Raw genomic sequence first — 20,717 nt, forward strand, 5'->3', positions numbered from 1 at the left:
CACACAGATATATATATATATATATATCGAGTCTGGCTCCATATAACCATTTATATAGCGATTTGATTTGTTTGTATAGCGACCTTGGCTACACTGGGGTCGATTCTTTTACACTTCTTTCTTTTGTGATTTCGATATATAATAAACAAAATACTTCATTTCCCTTAGACTCTACGGATGTAGAGAAAATAAGGGAGCTTTATTAAGGTTGAACCCCTACAGTGATTTTTAGACCACGCATTGTGATAAAAGTGATAAATAAGCTTAAACACAATATAAGCTACAATAGTTCATACCGGGTTTTAGCCGGAATATCTGTCTCCGACTGAGAGGTACTACTGCCAAGATCATTCTTTGTTGGGTGAGTCGTTTGGCACCCAAATTGTATTCTGAAACTGCTTAATAATAAAACCCTCAGATAGTTGCACCGGTTTTCCCGCATTGGGTTTTTCTAGGGACATTAGTCCAAAAACAACGGTGTCACTTGTGTGCTTGTTTTTCCTTCAGTTGATGATCTGTAATGTGTTGAGCATGTACTTGTATTTATTTTCAGTATTTACATGGTAAATAACTTGTTAATTAAACAAAACAAGTAGGCAGAAATAAATTAGAAAGTACATGAAGGGTTTCTAACAGTTAGACTTAGAAATTCCAACACGTTAGGGTCACTAATCTGCAGCCAGAGAAGGAAAGACCCTAACTGCAACCAAGCTAACCCTAGCCACAGTCAAAGGAAACCCCAGCACATCAAGAAGAAGCATGGTCAGATTGTTGTAGGTGACAGCACAGTGATAGAGGTTGTTCCAGGTTAAAGACTGCTTGCAAGGAATGAGAGCCACAGTCATAAGGTGAGGTTGTGTGTTCAAGAAGTCTGCCCTCAAACTTAGATCAGATCTACGTAGGGCTAGTTTTATATGCAGATTGGGTGCTAATATACTGATGCTTTGATGATGTTTATGTAGCTATTTTGAGGACATTTACTACAGTGTTGCTATGTGCTAGGCCACAGGCCATAGCACCATAGGAAGTGTTACTTCGGGTTGTTCTCTTAGGACTGTTTGGAGATTATGAAGGAAGTTTAGGACTAATTCAAGTGCCCTTATCAGATCAGCAATTCATCACAGTTAAGGGAGCTTAGGGCTGCATATTATGCCCTAACCAGACTTGCAGGAGCAACTAGCAATCAGAGGAATGTTGCATCAGTATTATGTGGAGTGCCATTAGTTTGATGATCTCCTCAAAGGATATGCTACAGCACTCTTAAAGATTGATTGAAGACTATCATAAGAATTCAGGGTTGCATCTTTGAACTATCACCATTAGCAGAATGATGTACTTTGTACTGTTGTCATAAATATCAGTTTTGTATATCTATACTATCTCTCTCTCTACTGATCTATTGAAGAATATAAGAAGAATTGATCAAGGGTTTCCCCACATTAGGGTTTGTACATAGCTGGTGCCACATCATGTGTCCTCTTGTCTTGGCTTGTCTTCTACTGTTTATGTTTATGTTCTATTTGCATTTTACTATCATGCTAATGTGATTGCTAATCTGGAAATTGATATTGGGCTAATATGAAAAATTGAAGTATATTTCTCTAAGCATAGAACATACCAAAATTTAACATAAGGCATGCGCAGGGAGTCACTGGACAATGTTTTTGTGGAGTTGGGTTCAATTATCTTGGGGTGGGACTTGATGTGAAATCTCTCCCCTACATTAGAGAAAATCTCCTTTATCATTCTTACTACAGATTGAGGAGAAATAAGGATGATTTCAGCAGATTACATCACTGGGGGACGCAATCTTGATTCAGGAGGGGGCATAGTGCCAAAAGAGGGCGATTTTGGAAGGTTGGAATTAGCCAAAACCCTTTCTGGGTTTTTGTGGGTTTGTTGAGAGGAGTCTGGGGTTAAATTTGCAAAATTTTCCGGGCAGTATTCAGGCTAGAAACCTCCTTTCTGTTTAGCAGTATGTTTTACTATTCAACAGGTAATTGCACAATTTTGTGGGATTTACGAGTGGTTGGTTTTGGGAAAATTCCTTTCTGGGTTTGGTTGAGTATTTTTGCAAGAAGCTACAGTGGCATTTTCAGGCAATTCCGAGCACCACAAAGGGTCATTCTCAACATTCCCAGTGCAACAACAGTTGCCAATTTCTAGGTTTGCATAGCAGGATATTGGGCCGAAGTTTCCCAACTCTTGGGGGTCATCTCTTCCACTTCGGTTGCCCCAGATTGCTTATGCAAGCCCAGGTTCACTTGTTCCTTGCTATATGTACTCCTTACAGCTCATAATTTATTCAAATGGCTCAACTTATTTGCCCGATTTCTTGATTTTTTTAATGGTGCAAGCATATTTGTGATTCTATTTGTTGTAGCCTAGTTCATGTGTCTTTTATTAGCTGTAGAATTTAATTTGGAACACTATAGTATAACAGAAGAAGATGAGGAGTAGAGTTGAAAAACTTAGTGATATGATGATCTTTGACGGTACAAGCAGCCTATGGTACATCCTTGGGCATGGAATCTTCAGAAAATCTTCAGGTGCCACTCCATTGATCAATAGGCCCTACCTTTGGGAAGAGGCCAAGGATTCTAGAAGTCATGGCCTTGGTTAGATCTTATAACCTCATGTTTGAGCTAGAGTGTGACAGCTTGATCTTGTAGATCTTCCAATGCTTCTTCATCATTAGGAAACAACATCCTGACTTAGTCATCACACACATGCATTCCAATTTGTCCTCATGAATGGGAGGCTATGATGCCATTTGCAGGAAGTTGCAGTCTAGATTGTTGGCTATTTGAAGGAGAGAACAATTGGTCTCACTTGCTGCTTATGAACTAGCCGAAAGGTTGGTTAAGAAGAACATTGGTTTGCTCAAGAGGCAATTGACCCAAGATGAGTTGTGGAGGATTGGTGGTGACCAACAATTCAGCAAGAATGAACTGAGGAGAAAGGGTCTTTGCTTCATTTGCCAGGAACCATGGGGACCTGTCACCTGACCACTCATCCTTGAGTGACGCGGAGCAGACAGTAGAGGTAGAGCAGGAGGAGATTCTTTCTAACTTTCAAGATGAGGATTCTTCTTTGGACGAGTCCATGGGTTCATACAAGGATGCCTCTGAGGAGAATGAGCACTCATGTGGAGTGGTTGATAGAAGGCCAGATTTATATTCTGGTGTGTATGGTGAGCAGTGAGTGAACCCTATGGGAGACATTCAGGGTGATGAGTCACCAGTGATGATTCACAATGAGCAGCATATTGTGGAACATGAGCAGCATATGGTGGAGCATGAGGGATATGCATAATGAGCCTTTTGGGGAGAGCCAATTGGAGGTTCATTTTGAGCCCATGATGGAGTATGAGCATCCACCCTTGGGGTTAGCCATTGATGAGGAGCAGCCATATGTACAGACAGCTAGCAGGGTGGCAATATTTGCAGACACTTCTCTTCAAGAGGTGTTGGAGCCTAACATGATAGTTTTGCAGGAGGATGGTAGACTGGAGGAACATGGAGTTTTCGGTCAAATGAGGGAGGATCTTTTGGAGATGGTGTTGCATCCATCTTTGGACCTACCCATTGATGAGGTGCAGATAGGTGCAATGGCAGCCAACAGAGCTGCAATACTTCCAGGCAGTAGCCCTCTCCAGGAATTCAGAGACAAGGCATGTAACATGGTTTGCCAACTTTTGCCCCTTTTAGGGAGAGAGGCAAGATTTTCTAGATGGATATTGTTGATTGACCAAGCAAAGTTACGTGAGTTGGACCTGGAGCAGCATAGGGACTCGTTCCATATATAAGTGGCTATGTCTTGGAGATGGTCAATGAAGGCTTCCTCTTGGATGCTTAATGTGGGGCATACTTGAGAATGTATAAGAAAGCCATCAATGAACTCCTCAATAGATGAGATGCTCTTGGTTTCATGATCATGTAGCCATGAGTTATAAACACCAAGCGATCCCAAGAACAACAACATAAGGTCATCTTGGTGAACAACCTCCTCCCTTGAAGCATGTGCATTAAATATTTTTACATGGTCAATTGCGAAGAGTGGATCACCATCAAACACGGGCACCCCACATACCATCCTTCCCGTGACAAGATTAGGGTGCCTAGGGATGCTAACAATGCCCAAAGCGAGAAATTTATCAAAGAAAGACAACCTATTTGAGATATACATGAAAAATATGTATGAGTCGCTAGGGTGAACTTAACGATGCTTAGAAAAATGCTTGATTTACCCTACAAGCATCGACCTTAAAGTTTAATGAAGAACTAGGGCTTTGTTCTTCCAATGGAGTCGCCAATAATGCTACGTCAATATGTCGTATGGGGATCAAAACACATGTTTCGTGTTCCCGGCAACGGCGCCCAAATGTTACCGCTCAAACCAGTAGAGGTCCTAAAAGGGGACCCTTAAAGGGATACTACTAGGCTAAGGGCAACAAATGGAGCAATAGCCCATTGTCACCTTGGCTAAGGCTCCCTGCCCTTCATGAACTTTCATTGATGGGAGGAGACCCGTTATGATGAGGATCACTAAATGGATAGACCAATGATAGGGTGAGGGGTGATCCTAGAAGCCTATTCACAAGAGAGGCTCAAATATGTGGTTTGTTTGCTTTGGAGGCAAGGTTTAAAGCTCTCAAGGAAGGGCTTAAGGGGAATTTCAAGGTTTAGGTTTAGGGTATGTATCTTATAATGGAGGTTCCTAGGCCTTGAAATCCTTGTGAAAGCTTAGATTCCCAGTGATCTTTGAAGAATTACCCTTAATAGTGTATGGGACCAGAAGGGACCAAATGGACTCGGGGATAGGTCATGGGGGTAGGGTTTAGCAACTAATGATATCCCTGACCTATATCGAAGGGGGGAAGGGACAAAAGGAAGAATTTTTAATGCAAGAAAATGTGAGGGTCCCAATGAGGCTTCTAGCCTAAGGAAACCAAGGGCAAGATTCAATCTTGAGGCTAAGGCTTGAAATATCTCAAAATCCCACCGTCGGGATTTCTTCAAAATTGGAGGGCACCTAGGAGACACACCAACATAGTATGGGCCAAGAGATCAAACCTTTTTGATGGGTGGTTTGCAAGATAAATGATGCCCTAGGAGACCTAATGGGATTAAGCCTAGAAAAGGAGAGGGAGTAAGATCAATAAGTTTTAAGGTGATCACCTTTGGGTAGACCAGTGCCTATTCCTTTGGGAAGAAATGGAGTCAATTACAACTATGACTATGGACCTTTGAATTTTCTAGGTCAAGGAGGCCTCAAATACAACTTTGATTGGCACTACAGCAGCAGCAAAAGCAACTTCACAGACTTTATACTTCGCTTTGCAAGATAAATGGCTTATCAAGATGAATTTCAATAATGAAACATCCCTAGGAACATTCATTCATTATAAATGTCCCATACATAAAGCATTCACTATCCAAAAACAAAATTCCAACAACTTCACATAAGAGATGCAGCCTAGTATAGCAAAATCCCAGCAACAATGTATGTGACAAATTATAAAGAAAGAATAGCATTAGAATGTACTTATATGTATAAGAATATATCCAACCATCCAAAAACTTGCCATGAAAAAGCTCCAAGATATATGAAAATTATCCAAACATCAAAATTCATTCCATGCTCCAAAAATTTGTCCTCCACAAAGGATAGTGAAAATATCTAAAGAAATACAACTTCCAAATCCAAGTGATGATGCTAAAATGAATTCACATCACTTGTATTTATACACTTCTAAAGAGTTTGATTTCGCTGATTAGGCATACAGTAGCCCCTAAAATAAAATAATGTGTAAAATAACTAACTTTTGGTGACAAGCCCACCAAACTAGATCATAAACAAAAGAATAAGCCTCTCAAGAGGTCGAATGATCAATAATACATGTCGTTGGGCCTTCTAAGAGACCTGATGAAGTCCATAGGTGCCATAATGAGAAATAGGACTCCCAAAAGTGGTGGACAAGGGGTTGGACCCTTGTTCTCTAGATAATAAACCTGTGTTACTCCCATTGGGTGTGGGGGTACACAAGTAACCTCATGAGTCTCCAAGTAGATTGAAGATGCCTGTAGACCATTTGTAAGGGCTCAAATTATAATGTAAGTGATGCCACATCAACATACAAGTTCTCGGTCATCTTCCAAGTGCATGATACAACTGTGGGGCCAGCTGGGCATGGTGAACTAGGTGCATCTTCCTTATCCAATAGATGAAACTTGAGCAATCTCTGAACATCTCTAGGGATCCATGGAACGTTGTCTACTGTTGTGGCGACCCATGGCTCTCTACACACACCCTACATGTGCCAATCTAGCCCTTTGAAGGGTTAGGACCCCATATAGGGAGACCAAACCCAAAATGGAGACTGTCTGTAATTATGCATAAGATCCAATACGTCCCCTTCCCTTCTAATACAACAAGTCATTTAAAGAAATCGAGTTAAAGAGCTTGCAAACCATGGATAACAAGTGGGCACTTCATAATGGCATGCCCTTCCATAGTGGGCTTTGGCATGTGCAAATGTCCCCAAGCTCCAAATAGGGTTAACCAGGTACCCTATTAGGTGGTTTCTACCTTTAAAGGGGATAGTATGTCCAAGGTACATCCTTCAAACAGTGGTGACATGTGGTAAAGAGATGAATGGAGTAGGGAACGAAAGGGGAAATCCTGGGACACATTTTGGGGTACAAAGGTAGCTAATAAAAGGGAAGCCCACACTTGGGTATATAATGTATAGGAGGGAGCAATCGTGGTGAATGAGGTGACCTGGCCTTGATTTTTCCGCTCTTCTTTATATGTCTTTTGCCTTTTATGATTTTTCTTTGATTAACTGCTCGAGGCTCAAAGGATAAGAGCATGATGTGTAGCGTATAGCAGTGGATACCCCCTTTAAATTAGGGCGGTTCATTGCCTACCAGGGGTTGGGACAATCATGGGTTCCTAAATGATGAAGGAGGCTCATCTAGGGGCTATAGGAACCAAGGTGATGACCATGATAATGAGGTAGAGCTCAGGTATTGGGTTTTGCCCATGTGCTAAATGTATTTGTCTCGACCATCTTTTGCATTTTGTGGTACATTTTCTTGTTGAATGTGGCCAATTATGCTTCTACTTTTCTTTTCTGTTGCATCAACCTCTGGAGCATCATTCTAGGCCCAACCCAAGGTGCGGGAAAGGGGAGGGGGAAGTCCAAACCTATGTGGACCCAGGTGGGAGAAATGATGAATGAGGTTATAATGAGCAGAAGGGGAATGATATATGTGGATGAGGGAGCAGGACCACATAACCAAAATTAGGGTTTTCCATGTAGTACCATTCCTAAAGCCCAAAGGTAAGTAAAAGAGATCCCACAGGACTAGGGTGCAAGATTAACATCCAAAAGAGGTCTAGGGGACAAGAGCACAGACCTAGCCCACTCTTTCTGTCAAATCCCCCCATTCATCCATGCGCAGAAGTATCCATGATAAGTAAACTACAATACTCAATTACCAAATGACAAGGCATACCTTTAGGTTCGGGAGGCCCACCTTCAAACATACCATCATGACAGAGGGGTGAGGGACCACACAGTTGCCTCAGGTGGCGGAGAAATGGCACAACGAGCTAGTTGGTGGCAGCAAGGTTCTGTCGGCTGAGGACCATCTTGGAGAAAAAAAATCTCCTAGGGATATCACCCACAAAATGGTGAGTAACAGGACTCATTCGGGTTTCGTTACTTTGGAGGCATGGCGTGAAACAATTGCTCATTTGGAATCTTGGTATCATTTTACAGATGCCTCAACAATGGACAGATACAAATTGCTTGAGGGAAAGCAATCTTGGGGCAGAAGGATTTGTCATATCCCCATTTTTATTTTCCTCTATGATATGTGAAAATTTCATCTATTGCAACAACTGGAAATTATTCTTTTAACTATAAATTTAATTATGCAGTTTATTTGTTATGGAAAATAATGAATAAAATCACAACTGCAATTTTCACCATAAAAATATTGCGGAAAATAAAATACTGGAAATTGAAAAATTCTAGCACACACAAAAGAATTTTAACAACAATTATTTTTGGATAAATATCCCTGGAAAAACCCAATGTGGGAAAATCGGTGCAGCAGATGAGGGTTTTATTATTATTCTTCAACAACAATTCTGAGTACAATAATTTCAATGCTCTACTGGAAATCTAATCTGAGGAAAATACTGGAAAAAATTATTGTGACAATTTTCTCACACTCCAGCGCTAATTTTTGCCCTAGGGATTGACTTCCTAACCTCACGTTGAAGCTTCTGCACAAAGCCTCTGTGGAATTCGACCTTCCTCTCACTGCCTCTTCCTAGAACCAGAAAACTTCCTCCTGGAATAGCTCCACCCTCCTCTACCAACTACTACTCACCCTCTGGCTCTATCTTCTCTGCTGAATCACTGGCACTAAGAAAATCGAACTGCTTGGGCAACTGAGTATATGCACTCGTGTATTCTCCATCTACCCATCGACTTCTTTTTATAATCCTCTGTTGGAGCACCAACAGCCAAGATTAAAACATAATCGATGGCCCAGATTAATTCCCTGTCGATACGTGTGAGTTTCTAGATGATTCTCACCTTATCTCAATTAACACTCATTAATTAATCATATTCCCTAAGTTTAGACTTGGGAAATATTTAAAAACAGTTAAGAATCTAATTGGGGCACTTCTATGCGGAATTTCCATAAACAATTTCTGAGTTTTGGAAATCTCATGTATTCTAGCCTCTCCAACAAATTTCGTGGCTAGAACACATCCGATGCTACAAAAACTAACATGGTACAGGCAAGATAGGTTTCCAAGGTATGTGATGGTCAGGCCGTAGGAGCAGGATTATGTCATCAAGGGTCTCGGAGGAGTTTTGAGGGGTTTTTATGGGATCCGATGACATTCGCTTGACATATACCATCATTCGCTTGACATACACCATCATCCGCACAATTTGCCTTTCATTCTGTTGCATGCTTACAACTTTCAAAAAAACAGAGTTATTAATGCGCCTGACTTAATTAATTACGCTTGAGGTGGCATTCCAGGAGAAATATTTGATGGAATACCTTGGTGTAATAGCTCATTGCAACCGAAACGAGAAAATCTACAGGATGGGATGCTTAAAAGTAACTTCCAGTGGTCGGAGAGAGTATGGTGGGTGGTTGACCATTTTGCCAGATTAAAAGTGGCTATAATTAGTCACTTAATTAAATTAAAAGAGGGGAACATAATTAATTCAAGGAAAAATGGCCAAAAGTGACTTAGTGAAATAAAATTAAATTAGAAATTGGTTAGATAGAGTCAAAAAAGATTTTCTAGAATAATATTAAAAAAATCAAAATAAGATGCTTCTAAACACTTGGAGATCTATCAATGGAGACTTTTAAAGGAGGAAGAGGAACTCATTTGAGACATCTTGGACTTGAGCATTTGTCTTTAGTGTGGATTGAGGAATTCAGTTCTCCACCATAGTAGCCCCAGGACAGAAACCCTCGGGTGATTTCAGTGAGTGGGCAAGTACCAATCTCTCCCCTTGGTGAATTCATTCAGAATTCATAGGTGTTTTCAGCATATCAGTTTATATTTGGGAGGGTCGCTGCAACAGAATTATTGATCTTTTGGGGCATCACTCAGCCATCTTCAACATTTTGTATTAGCATGCTATTTCATGTTCCATATTAATAAAATAAGGCTGAGAGTTCTTCTGCGTGTTTTGTCTTGTTTATTCTTCAGTTGCAGAATATATTTCCAATTTGCTATTGATATGTGGTCCAAAATTGTGCTCATAGTTTATTTACATTAACGGCTGAATTTTCTAAAGCAATATTTAGTAAATTTATCATTTGGAACATTACACTGAGCTGGGGGTTGGAAATCATGTTGGATGGGAAATTTTTTAACGTTTCCTTCTATCAAAAAATCAGCTTGATGATGACTGTAGGGTTGACTATGACAACAAGGAGATCATATTTGGAGCATATCTACTCCACAAAGAAGAAAGGACTCAATTAGATTCCCGAAAAATGAATGAGCTAAGCCCCAATTATTCACCTTATATCACAAAGGCTAATTATGTGTATGCTACCAGGACTGATTTAATAACAGATAATAAATTGTTTGTTGATATTAAGGATATCATTGTTGTAGCAGACCAGCCTCACGTTAATAATAGCTCAGTTGATCTTCTGAGTGAAGAGGATAAGGCAGGTATGGACTTGTTGAAGGTATTTTATTTTCATTATCCCTCTTCAACTAACACTTCTTGCAAGACTCTGAGGAAGGAGCAAGTGGGCTCCTTCCTTTATATCACCTCTGAAGATTGAAAAGTTTAGTAATAGTAAGTGGACTTACAGTAGCCTAGTGAACGTAAATCTACTCCAATCCTCTTCACATATGTTGATCCTTGATCCCATATGCCCCAAAAAAATATATTGGCAAGCTAATGCACTAATTATCTATCCTGCATCATGCTTTTGCCTTTTAAAATCATTTAAACCATTTTTCCAGCGTTTCCTGTCTGAAACCATCTCTAATTCCTTGATTGTGTGTGTTTGGGGACCTTCCCTTAGACTTCAAAACTGGAAATTACCCTAAAGAACCTAGCAATCCTATCTTCAAGATCCACCTTAAACCCTGATAGTCCAATCTTTTGATTGGTGGTAATAGAAGTAGAAGCCTTAGGTGGTTCTTGACTTGGTTTGACTAGGACGGAGTTGGAGAGCCAACTAGAAGTGAGAAGAGAGTTGGTGATTGTGAAAACTCCAAATTGGAATCCTATTGTAGCAACTGGAAATTATTCTCCTAATTGTTAATTTTATTTCACAATTTATTTGTTGTTTGCTACGGCAAATACTGAATAAATCACACTGCAACCTACACAAATAAAACTACAGAAGAATAAACGCTGGAAGAAATGATAGCACACACACATAAAAATAACACAGTTATTTTTAGACAAAAGTCCCCGAAAAACCCAACTTGGGAAAACCAGTGCAGCAGCTGAGGGTTTTATTATTAAGCAACAGTGAAATAATCTGAGTACAATCTAGATGCTGAATACTGGCAATCTTGTAGAGAAAATATTGGCAAAAAATCTAATGAGGAATTTTCCTCACCCCACAGGCAATCTCCCGACACAAATTGCCTTTAGAATTTCAGCCCTCTGCATAGCTGAACGTCTAGCCTCGGACTGGACTCTGATGAAGTCGGTTTGCCTTCTATTGACTGTAAAGACGCTTCTCCGGCACTCTGGGACTCCTTCCTGACCTCTAGAACTAAAAACGTCAATCTCTCTCAGCAAATCCTCTAGAGGCTACTACGTTGCCCCAACGTCAGCCTCTCTGTGGCTCTTCTGCCTCTCTGCAATGCACTCACCGGATCTGGAAATCTTCCTCCGGTTTCACAGTCTCTGCCCCTCTCACTGCTTCGATCTCTAGCTCTCTCTCCGACCACTGACTGTTGCTACTCTACAAATCGATCTGCTCATGAAATCGAACCTCTCAAGTGTCTTCTCCATAACCACATCGATCCCCTCTTATAATCCTTTGTTGGAGCACCAACGACCAAGATTAGAATTTAATCAATGGCTAGGATCATCTCTGGATCAATTCGTGTGAGTTTCTAGATCATTCATGCCTTGACTTAATTAATACTGATTAATTAACCATATTCCCTAAGTTTAGACTTAGGAAATATTTAAAAACTCGCTAATAATCTAATTAAGTCATTTCTAGGTGGAATTTCCAAAAACGGTTTCTGGGTTTTGGAGATCTCATGTATTCTAGTCTCTCCACAAAATTTCAAAACTAGAACACATCCGATACTAGAAAAACTAACAGTGATGTGACAGTGGACCCCCCTCTTGAATTACCCAAGGTCTCACATTTGAGCTTTAGGACATTATCTCAAGAAGTGAAAGATTTTGCTGTAAAAGGACTCAATGTCCTGAAAATGGTTCTGAAAACACTAACACTCAATAAGAACAAGGGAGATACCCGGGTTCGGTATTCAGGTGCAGTGATGCATGTGTTTCTGCAATCTTGTTAACAAAATCAGTAGATTGTTGAGTGGCCTATGATATTTTGTTAGTGTCAATATATTTTGTATTTTTTTCCACGTTTCAGATTAATATCTGTAGGAGATGGGCTGTTTGTATGTCTGTAGCATGCACAGAGGATCCTCATAAGATATTGTTACCAAGTTCCAGATAGTGACCCGTATGTGTGCGCTGCATCAATACACATGTATGCATGCACTGCCTCAATACACGCATACAAACATATAACTAAATCCTTAATATTAAATATTCATAAAATAAAAGCGCTTCAAATATTGATTGTGAAAAATGTGTGATTGGCACTTCAAACAAGCATTTGAGCTTTCTGTGTGTGGATAAGTGGATAGACGATTACTGTGAATAAGTAGATAGACAATTACCACATATCATTAACATTTGAAAAGCATATTTATTTGACAATATATTGTTTATATATTAGTTTATTTATTATTCTGATATGTTAGCATTCTAATATTGTTTTTGAGACCCGGATGCGAGTGGCAGCTTGAGGATCAATTGAGCATGTTGCAGCGGGCAGCTGGCATCATTCGGTGGCTAGATAGGATGGTTCTGCAAGCATTAAAGTCTTTAAATGCTGAGGAGACGGCAAGGACTGTGGGAGATGGGTTCAAGCATGGCGACTTTAAACGCCCTGTACCCGGATTCGATGGGAGATGCTTTGTCTGGTTCCAGACAGTTCCAAGCGCATGCCTATTTAATGGAGCATTGGCTCCAGGTTGGGAATGTGTGGTGTATTGTTATGAATTCTGGCTTTGTGCGGAGTTGCAGAGGCTTCACCTCTGTTCAGAGTGCGCTCCCTTTACTCTTGGCTGTGCAGGAGAAAGCGCGGTACCTCAATTTTGTCTTGGCTTCTCTTAAGGATTTTCAGTGTGGAAGAGGAACAGCTTTGCCTCCCCTTTCAGGGATTACGGGTTCTGGGTTGCATCCTGGCACTTCGTCTTTCAGTGTTAAGTGCTTAAGATCTCCCCTGCTCATGGCCCCGCGTCAAAGAGGAGTCCCGAGAAGAGGGGGAGTGTGGGGGATACGAAGAAGGCAGGAAGCTCAAGCCAGAGCAATTCCTCCGCTGACCATTGTCGCGCCTCCTTCTTCTCCCTCAGAGGAGTCAGATCCTTCTGAAAGCCAGGTTCATACCTCCCGCTTCACCTTCAGGTGCAAGCGAAATCAATCGCTTGTCTCCTTCCTGATAACTGTGATTGCTACGGAGGAAGAGGACACTGTTAGCCAAGAGGAGGACGATGGGGAGCAAGTTCAAATTCGTAATGTCCAGGCGAATGCGGAGGTTGGTAATGCTGTAGATCCGACTCCAGAAGACATTAATCCTGTGGAGACAGTTGTTGGATTGGCCACGCATCCGCAGCCGGTTCATCCACCGGAAATCCGCCTGGAAGATATAGGAGATGCTACCATGTTTGATTGGCTTCCTCTCCCGCCAGAAGTCGATAACAATGCACAAGGTGAGCCTCCGAAGGCTTAATTCCCGCTTCTTCTCTTGTTTAATGGTCATGTTTTGGAGATTTTGGTGGGGTTTCTTCTCTATCCGCGGCGCCCAGGTTTTGTTATTGGGTAGGGGACCTTTCAAAGTTCGTGGTGTCTCCAGAACTCGGGAAATCATGGTCTCTTTACTCTCCTTCGTTACAATGATACCAGCAGAAAGCCACAGGACACATGCTATGATTCAATGGTTCGCCAACTCAGCTTACTGCTGTTTTTTTGACGGGGTCTCTTTTGTAAGTCAGGTGGTCACCTGTAACTGCTTCGCCTATGCTCACTTCCCTGGAATCTCTCTTTGTAATTCAGGTGGCCACACGCACCTGCTTTGTTCTTCTGACAGAGGATGGCCTTATGCATCCTCAGAGGCTAAGTCCTTTTTGTAAATATTTTTTCTTCTTTTTAATACAATAGCTTAGTCTTTACACAGACAAAAAAAAATATTGTTTTTGAGAAAAAACTCGAGAGATTTAATTAAGAAACCTTCAGATCTATTAATACAAACCTTTAAGATGCAGTGCTTGTGGCAATGTGTGGAACTGTCTTTCTCAGTTCTTATATACTTCTTCAAAGAGAAAAAGAAATACTCGACAATTGTAGAAAAGAATATTAAACAACCATTTCTTGGAAAAGCTACTACAGCAATACAAGTCCAACTTCTATGTTTCCTAACATCTCAAGTTACTTGTACAGAAAAACAAAAATAGTTTTATATATGCATGAAATCAGATTCAAAGTAGAAATTTACCTTGCCATCACTATTTCCATCATTTCTTGTTCGGATGCTCCTTCAGGAACCTTTCCCCTAGTTGTATGTTTGGTAAAATCCAGTAGCATTCTGCAACAAGAACATAAAATACCAGTAAGATAAATTTCCTTGAAGTACAGTGTTGTGTGTTGGGCTTTCAAGTTCTCAGTCTGTAAATCTAAGTACAAGTATGTCAAAAAACAGTATCTGAAAATATAAGCGGCATGGGAAACAACCTATGGAGTGAGTTTGCCGTCAAATGTACTTCTTCAGGTTCCACTACACCCTTATGACGTCTTCTGAATGTCTCAAACAGCTCATTCCTGATTGACAGAAGCTGACAATGGATAGACTCAGCACAAACAGAATTGTGACATTTGGTACCTCTTGAAATATCAACAGCATCTGCCCAACTCACATTTCTTAACAATATCTTAAAGCAAGCATACTGTAAAGAAGAAATAAACAAGGATGGGGGGCAAACACTACTGTAATACACTCCATAAAAGAGAACATATCTACTATTTGATTCCGAAAATAAAAGACCATGTGCATATTAGCTTTGAAAACATGGAATCCAGGAGGAGACTGTGAAGGTAGAACATAGAAGTCGAGTGGTAACTGTTCAATCTGAAGTAAAATGAAGAAGCATACAAATATATCAAAGGGAAAAATCTGATACAAAAATTCCTAGAATGTTATGAATCCCACTAAAAGCACTGAACCAGATTTATAATTTATTTTTCAGTCTCTAAATCTCCTAAAATAGCACTGGAACCATCATCATGTAGCATTTTTCCTCTAGCTTTCATCCAACTTGGTCTTGAGAATGTTATAAAATGTTTATTCAATTCTTTTCTGGAATCATAAGAAACTTGGTTTATAAAAAAGCAGATGGGAAAATGGCACCCCTAGATACACAACAAAGTAACAACATGTTGGCTTTGCAACAATAAGCTAATAAGCACACATAGAGAATTTATTTCCAGGTACTCTATACATAGACATGCCAGACATACAGATATACATATATGATGAATAAAACCTGTTGTCGCCTTAATCCACACCTGGGTTTATCATGGAGAAAATCTCTAACTCCACTTGGTGTGGCCTTGGGGCCAAGTCTCAAGTTGAGGCTGTCACTAAATTCTCAACTCCTCCGTCTAGGCTTACTCCTAGTCGAAGCCAAGGGGGGTGGACCGTAAACATAACTAAGGCTTAACTAATTAATGCTAACAAATTAAGTTCTAAGAGTTAGTGAAAACAACCAAGATACAATTCAACTTAAGTAAAAGAAGCATAAAAATTCAAGACACATTCATTGATTCCATGAACATAAACATCCACAAATATAGATATTGCAAGATATAGACCAGTGTCGAATGTGAATACTTGCAAGCAAATAATCCAGGTACAACTTGAAAGCAAAGCTTGGAAAATAAATTGCTTAAGAGATAGATGCCCCACAAGATATATACTTTAGAAAGTAAATGTAGCAGGAAAGACGAGCATGCACAATAATGAAAATACTAGGAAATGTAAAGACTTGAAATCAAGTTTTTAACAAATGATATATGTGTGCTTGAAAGAAATGACAATTGCCTCAAGATAGACGAACCTCAAGAAACTACAATTGCAAGATGAATGTAATGAGATGATCTTCGTTTTATTTTAGATTAAGTTAGCTTGGTTGGTCCAAGATCTAAAGCAAGTTCCACATGAACTTGTTCCCGAGACCTTATCCTCGCCGAGGCCCCAATCTTTGGATCAAGAGGCAATAGGGGTAGAAGGATCCCTAAGTTGCTACGTCCCCAAGAACAATTTTCAGGTTGGTCTCCTTCTCTATCAGATTAGAGAGAGCTTCTTTGTAACCAATGAAGTGCCTTGAGGCACCACTATCAATAAGCCAATTTCCCAGCAAGTCCGAGGGAGCAATAGTAGAGAGGGCTGCTGGTAGACAATATTCATCTTGCTTATTGTTAACAACGTTAGATTCATACCTGGAGTTTCTTGCCTTTTTGAAGGGTTGTCCTCTTCCTTGATTTCCAACATTTCTTTTACCTCTGCCATTGGACCTGCCATTCCTTTGATTGCCTTGAGAGTGATTTTGGTCATCGTCATGGTGTGAGTCCCTTTTATCATGGCACTCCCTCGGATAGTGGCCCATTTTGTTGCAATTGTAACATCTTCCTTTTCTTCCACCCTTCGGTCCAGCCTTTCCTTTGGATTTATCCCCAGAATTGTTTCTTCTTTTAGCATGAGAAGAAAAGGCAGAGGGATTGCCTTTAAGTGTGGGCATTTCTTGCTCTTCCATCCTTGTTTCTTCTTGGATACATCTAGCCATCAGTTCCTCAAATCCTGGGATGACATAATTGTTGAGAAGAGTAGTCCTGAATATATACCATTCAAGTGGCAGTCCTCCAAGAGTTGTGATAGTCATTTCCCTGTTAGCGACTACTTCCCCAATTGATAGGAGATCATTCTTGATCTCAATGATTCTTAAGAAATATGCTTGCACACTCTCATCTTTGCCCTTCTTAATTTCCTTCAGCTTATTTCTAAGGAGCAAAACTTGATTTGCATCATTAAATTTAAATAAACTCACCAATCTATCGTAGATTTCCTTGGAGGTGGTCAGCTCGGAAACATAGGCCACCAGGCGCTTGTTGATAGAGTCCCGGATGATCTTCTTTGCTTTGACTTCTCCCTTGGTCCACTTGCTTCTGGTAGCAGCGGATGCATTTGATGGAGGCGCAACAATATTGCCTCTCACATGGTCCAACACTTCCTGATCTTCTAAAGTCAAATCGAGAGACATCTTCCATCCGTGATAGTCAAACTTCTCACGGAGCTTGTCTTCGGCGAGGAAGAGTGTTGAGGACCCCATGAAGTTTTTAGGATAGCCTTGCCAACCTTCGATGATTGCTCTTGCTCTTGCTCTTGCTTGGGCTTTGTCTTCACCTCAACTCTGATACCATGTTAAATTATGGTATGTTCTATGCTTAGAGCAGTTTACTTATTTTCTTCTTATTAACCACTGATTAGAAATCACATTTACATTAAGTAAAGTGCAGATAGAACATTAAACGATCGACAGAAAACAAGCCAAGACGAGACACAAGATGTGGCAACTAGCCAAGGACAAACCCCAATGCGGGGAAACCCTTTGATCAAATCTTCTTTTATCTTCAATAGTTCAACAGAGAGAAATAGTACAAAATCATAATTTTGTAATTTTATATCAGCAGTAGCAAATCCTAGATCAGCAAAGTCAAACTTAGTCAAACGAGATGAAATTGACCTCCAATATGCTTGGTAAATTTCTCGGTCATCTAGTCCTCGAACAGCCTGAAGAAACATTCAAACAGCCCATAGACAGCCCCAAAAACACAGTCAAATTGTTGTTCACTGAAGTCAACCTGTTGCCCCAAACTAGGGCAGTCAACGTTGGTCAAACCAGAGGTGAGATTGCCTTGGTTTGCATGCCAAAATCTGCGGGCTGCCTAGGAGAGGCATCCACACCAAAACCACACTCCTGAATGGTCAACGCTTGGTCAATGTTGGTCAAAGAGATGACATGTAGCTTCTACGTCTTCCTTGCCCTACTGCGTCCTCCTTCTTCCCACGTGTGAGCTACTCCTTGTGTAACCCAAAGCTAAGGAGAGAGAGAGAAGAATGAGTGAGATGAAATGAGTTGATAATGAATCAACCTCACCTGTACTTATATGATTTGTTGGGCATGTGTGCCACACATTTAGCTGCTGGCCGACCTTGACAATTTGTCAAGTAAATTCAAATAAATTCATATCTCCATAAATACTTGTCGGAATCGGATAATCTTTAGATCAATTCTACACCTCTCGACAAGAGGAATCTAGGAAAAATATCAGCTGCCATAAATAAGATGACCCACATGGAGTTTGGCCCTAGTTGCCAATTTTAACAGCTAGCCAAGGACAAACCCAATGTGGGGAAACCCTTTGATCAATTCTTCTAGTCTTCAATAATTCAGCAGAGAGAGAGAGATAGTACAAATATACAATTCTATAATTTTATGACAGCAGCAACAAAACCCTTACTAGCAAAGTCAAAGCTAGTTAAACAAGTCAGATTTGACCTCCAATCAGCCTGGTCCATATCCTAGTCAACTCAGCCTCCAACAGCAAGAAGATTCAACCCAAAACAGTCTGAAATTACAATCAAACTTCAGTCAACGCTAGACAGATCTGCGGTCAACCTTTTGACAGTCAACGCTAGTCAAACCTGAGGTCAGATCAACTTGGTTTGTGTGACAAAATCTGTACCCTACCAAGGAGAAGCAGCCACACCTAATCCGCAGTCAAAGAGGAGTCCACGCTGGTCAAGGCTGATCAAAGAACCTTCCTGCAGCCCTGGTCAAACTCGGTCAACGCAACCCTAATCACAAATCACTTCGTCATTCCACACGTGTGAGAGATGATGCTCCTTTATGTGTACCCAATCAAGTAGGGAGAGAGAAGATGAGTGTTGAGATGATGTGAAATAATGCCACAAGGTGTCTTTTATTTATATGAATCGTTGAGGTTTAGCTGGGGGCGTGCAACACAATTTTACTAGCTGGCCGACCTTGACAAATTGTCAAGAAATACAAATAAATTCATATCTTCATAAATACATGTCGGAATCGGATGATCGTTAGATCAATCCTACACCTCTCGACGAGAGGAATCCAAGAAAATATCAGCTGCCATAAATAAGATGACCCACATGGAATTTGGCCCTAGTTCCCAATTTTAACAAAAATAATTGTCAAATTTATTGTGTGCGCTCTATATTTCTCAGTTCCAGCATTTTATTTGTGAAGAATTGCAGTGTGATTTATTCGTTGTTTGTCATAGAAAATAAACTCCATAATTAATCAGTTTGAAGAATAAATTTCCAGTTGTTGCAATTTAAGGAACTTTCACATGGTATCCAAGCAAGTTTGACAGATCAAGAGCTCAATAGCCAAGAAGGAGAAATTTTGCAGCTTCAGAGGGAGTCTCTGCACAGAATTTCAAGGTTAGCGCAGAGGGCTAGACATGCAGTGTGAATTAATGGGAAGAGTTCAATTTTCAGTTGCAGGTGGAAGAAGTACTTCCAACAAGCAATGGTATAGTTGAGAAGCAGTTCCAGTGAGAAGATCAGTATTTCCGTTGAGCAGTTACGGGCGCAGTTGATTAGTAGTTGTTTTGCAGTAGCAGGATCAACGTCGGGTGGAAGGGAAATAGCACACACTAAGGAATTTTCTCAGAGGGTTTCCAGATTCAATTTTCTGGACGAAATCCATGATTTCCAAATGTAGGTGGCAGTAGCAGCCAGCAAAATTGCGCATTCCAAAAGGGAGTGTGAGTAGCAAAGCAACAACCAAGCAGGAAAAGGAAGAGATTCATGTTTATTTCCCAATTGTCAATTTTGCAAAAAATGGCCTCAACGGGACTTTGAGATCAGTATAGGCTAGATGGAGACTCAAATTATTGTATATGGAAAGCCAAAATGTCTTTCCTACTAGATGAGCATGGTCTGAAGAGGCATGCAAAGAGAGTTATAGTAGTACCAACAAACCCACAGTAGCTAGAGAACTACAATAAGGAGATGACCAAGGCAAAGCGGTTGATCCTTGATGGTGTTTGGGATCATATAGTCTCACACTTAGCAGCCAAGAATACGGCCAAAGAATTGTGGGATGCAGTTGCCTAGCTTTTCCAAAATCCTTCAGAGAACCGTAAGATGTTCTTGAAGGAGAAGTTGAGGCTGACTAGTATAAATAAGGGTGAAGGACTTACTCCTTATCTCACCAAGATTTAGGATGTCAGAGACGAGCTTGCTGCAATAGGAGTAGCACCTCAAGAGAGCGAGTTGGTGCGTACAACTCTCAATGGTTTCACCCCGTAATGGGTCACTTTTGTCCAAGGTATCACTGGATGAGATCAGCTACCAGGTTGGGATCGTTTGTGGGTAGACTTTACATAGGAGGAGATGAGGCTTTCTTTATTGAAGAGCAGTATTAGTGGCAGCAGTAGCAAAGGAACGAAGGGTGTGAAGGAAGAGAAGAATGTAGCCCTTGCATCGAAGGGGAAGGCAAAGAAAGGTCGTAGTCAAGGACAAGACTCACAGGGAGGAGAAAAGAAGAAATATTTGTCGAAGATCAAATGCTTCAAATGTGGTGGGTTTGGTCACTACAGTACCCAATGTCCAAAGAGGAAGAAGGACAAGAAGGAGAAGCGGGAGCAGGCAGCAACTTCGGCAAAGATCGATAATTTTCTTCTAGATTGGATGATGAATTCGCATTCTATGCAGCTAGACCTCCAGGAGAGATATGGGAGACATCAAGCTCTAGTTCACAAAGTTGCA

General features: G+C 40.7%; 1 protein-coding gene across 5 annotated transcripts in view; it reads right to left on the reverse strand.

The window, feature by feature from the left end:
• Positions 1-20,717, reverse strand: part of DGS1 (dgd1 suppressor 1) — a 330,562-nt gene that overhangs the window by 194,541 nt on the left and 115,304 nt on the right. For all 5 annotated transcript variants that reach the window (XM_089373467.1, XM_089373466.1, XM_089373470.1 and 2 more), the window contains exons 7-8: positions 14,582-14,682; positions 14,346-14,435 (exon numbers count right to left, since the gene is read on the reverse strand). In XM_089373467.1, the coding sequence (XP_089229593.1) occupies positions 14,346-14,435; positions 14,582-14,682 (191 nt within the window). The remainder of the gene's footprint in view (positions 1-14,345; positions 14,436-14,581; positions 14,683-20,717) is intronic.

This window comes from Pinus tabuliformis, chromosome 8 (genome assembly GCF_031772625.1).
Source record: "Pinus tabuliformis cultivar Carrire ecotype Pingquan chromosome 8, CPIR1, whole genome shotgun sequence".
Classification (NCBI taxonomy): domain Eukaryota; kingdom Viridiplantae; phylum Streptophyta; class Pinopsida; order Pinales; family Pinaceae; genus Pinus; species Pinus tabuliformis.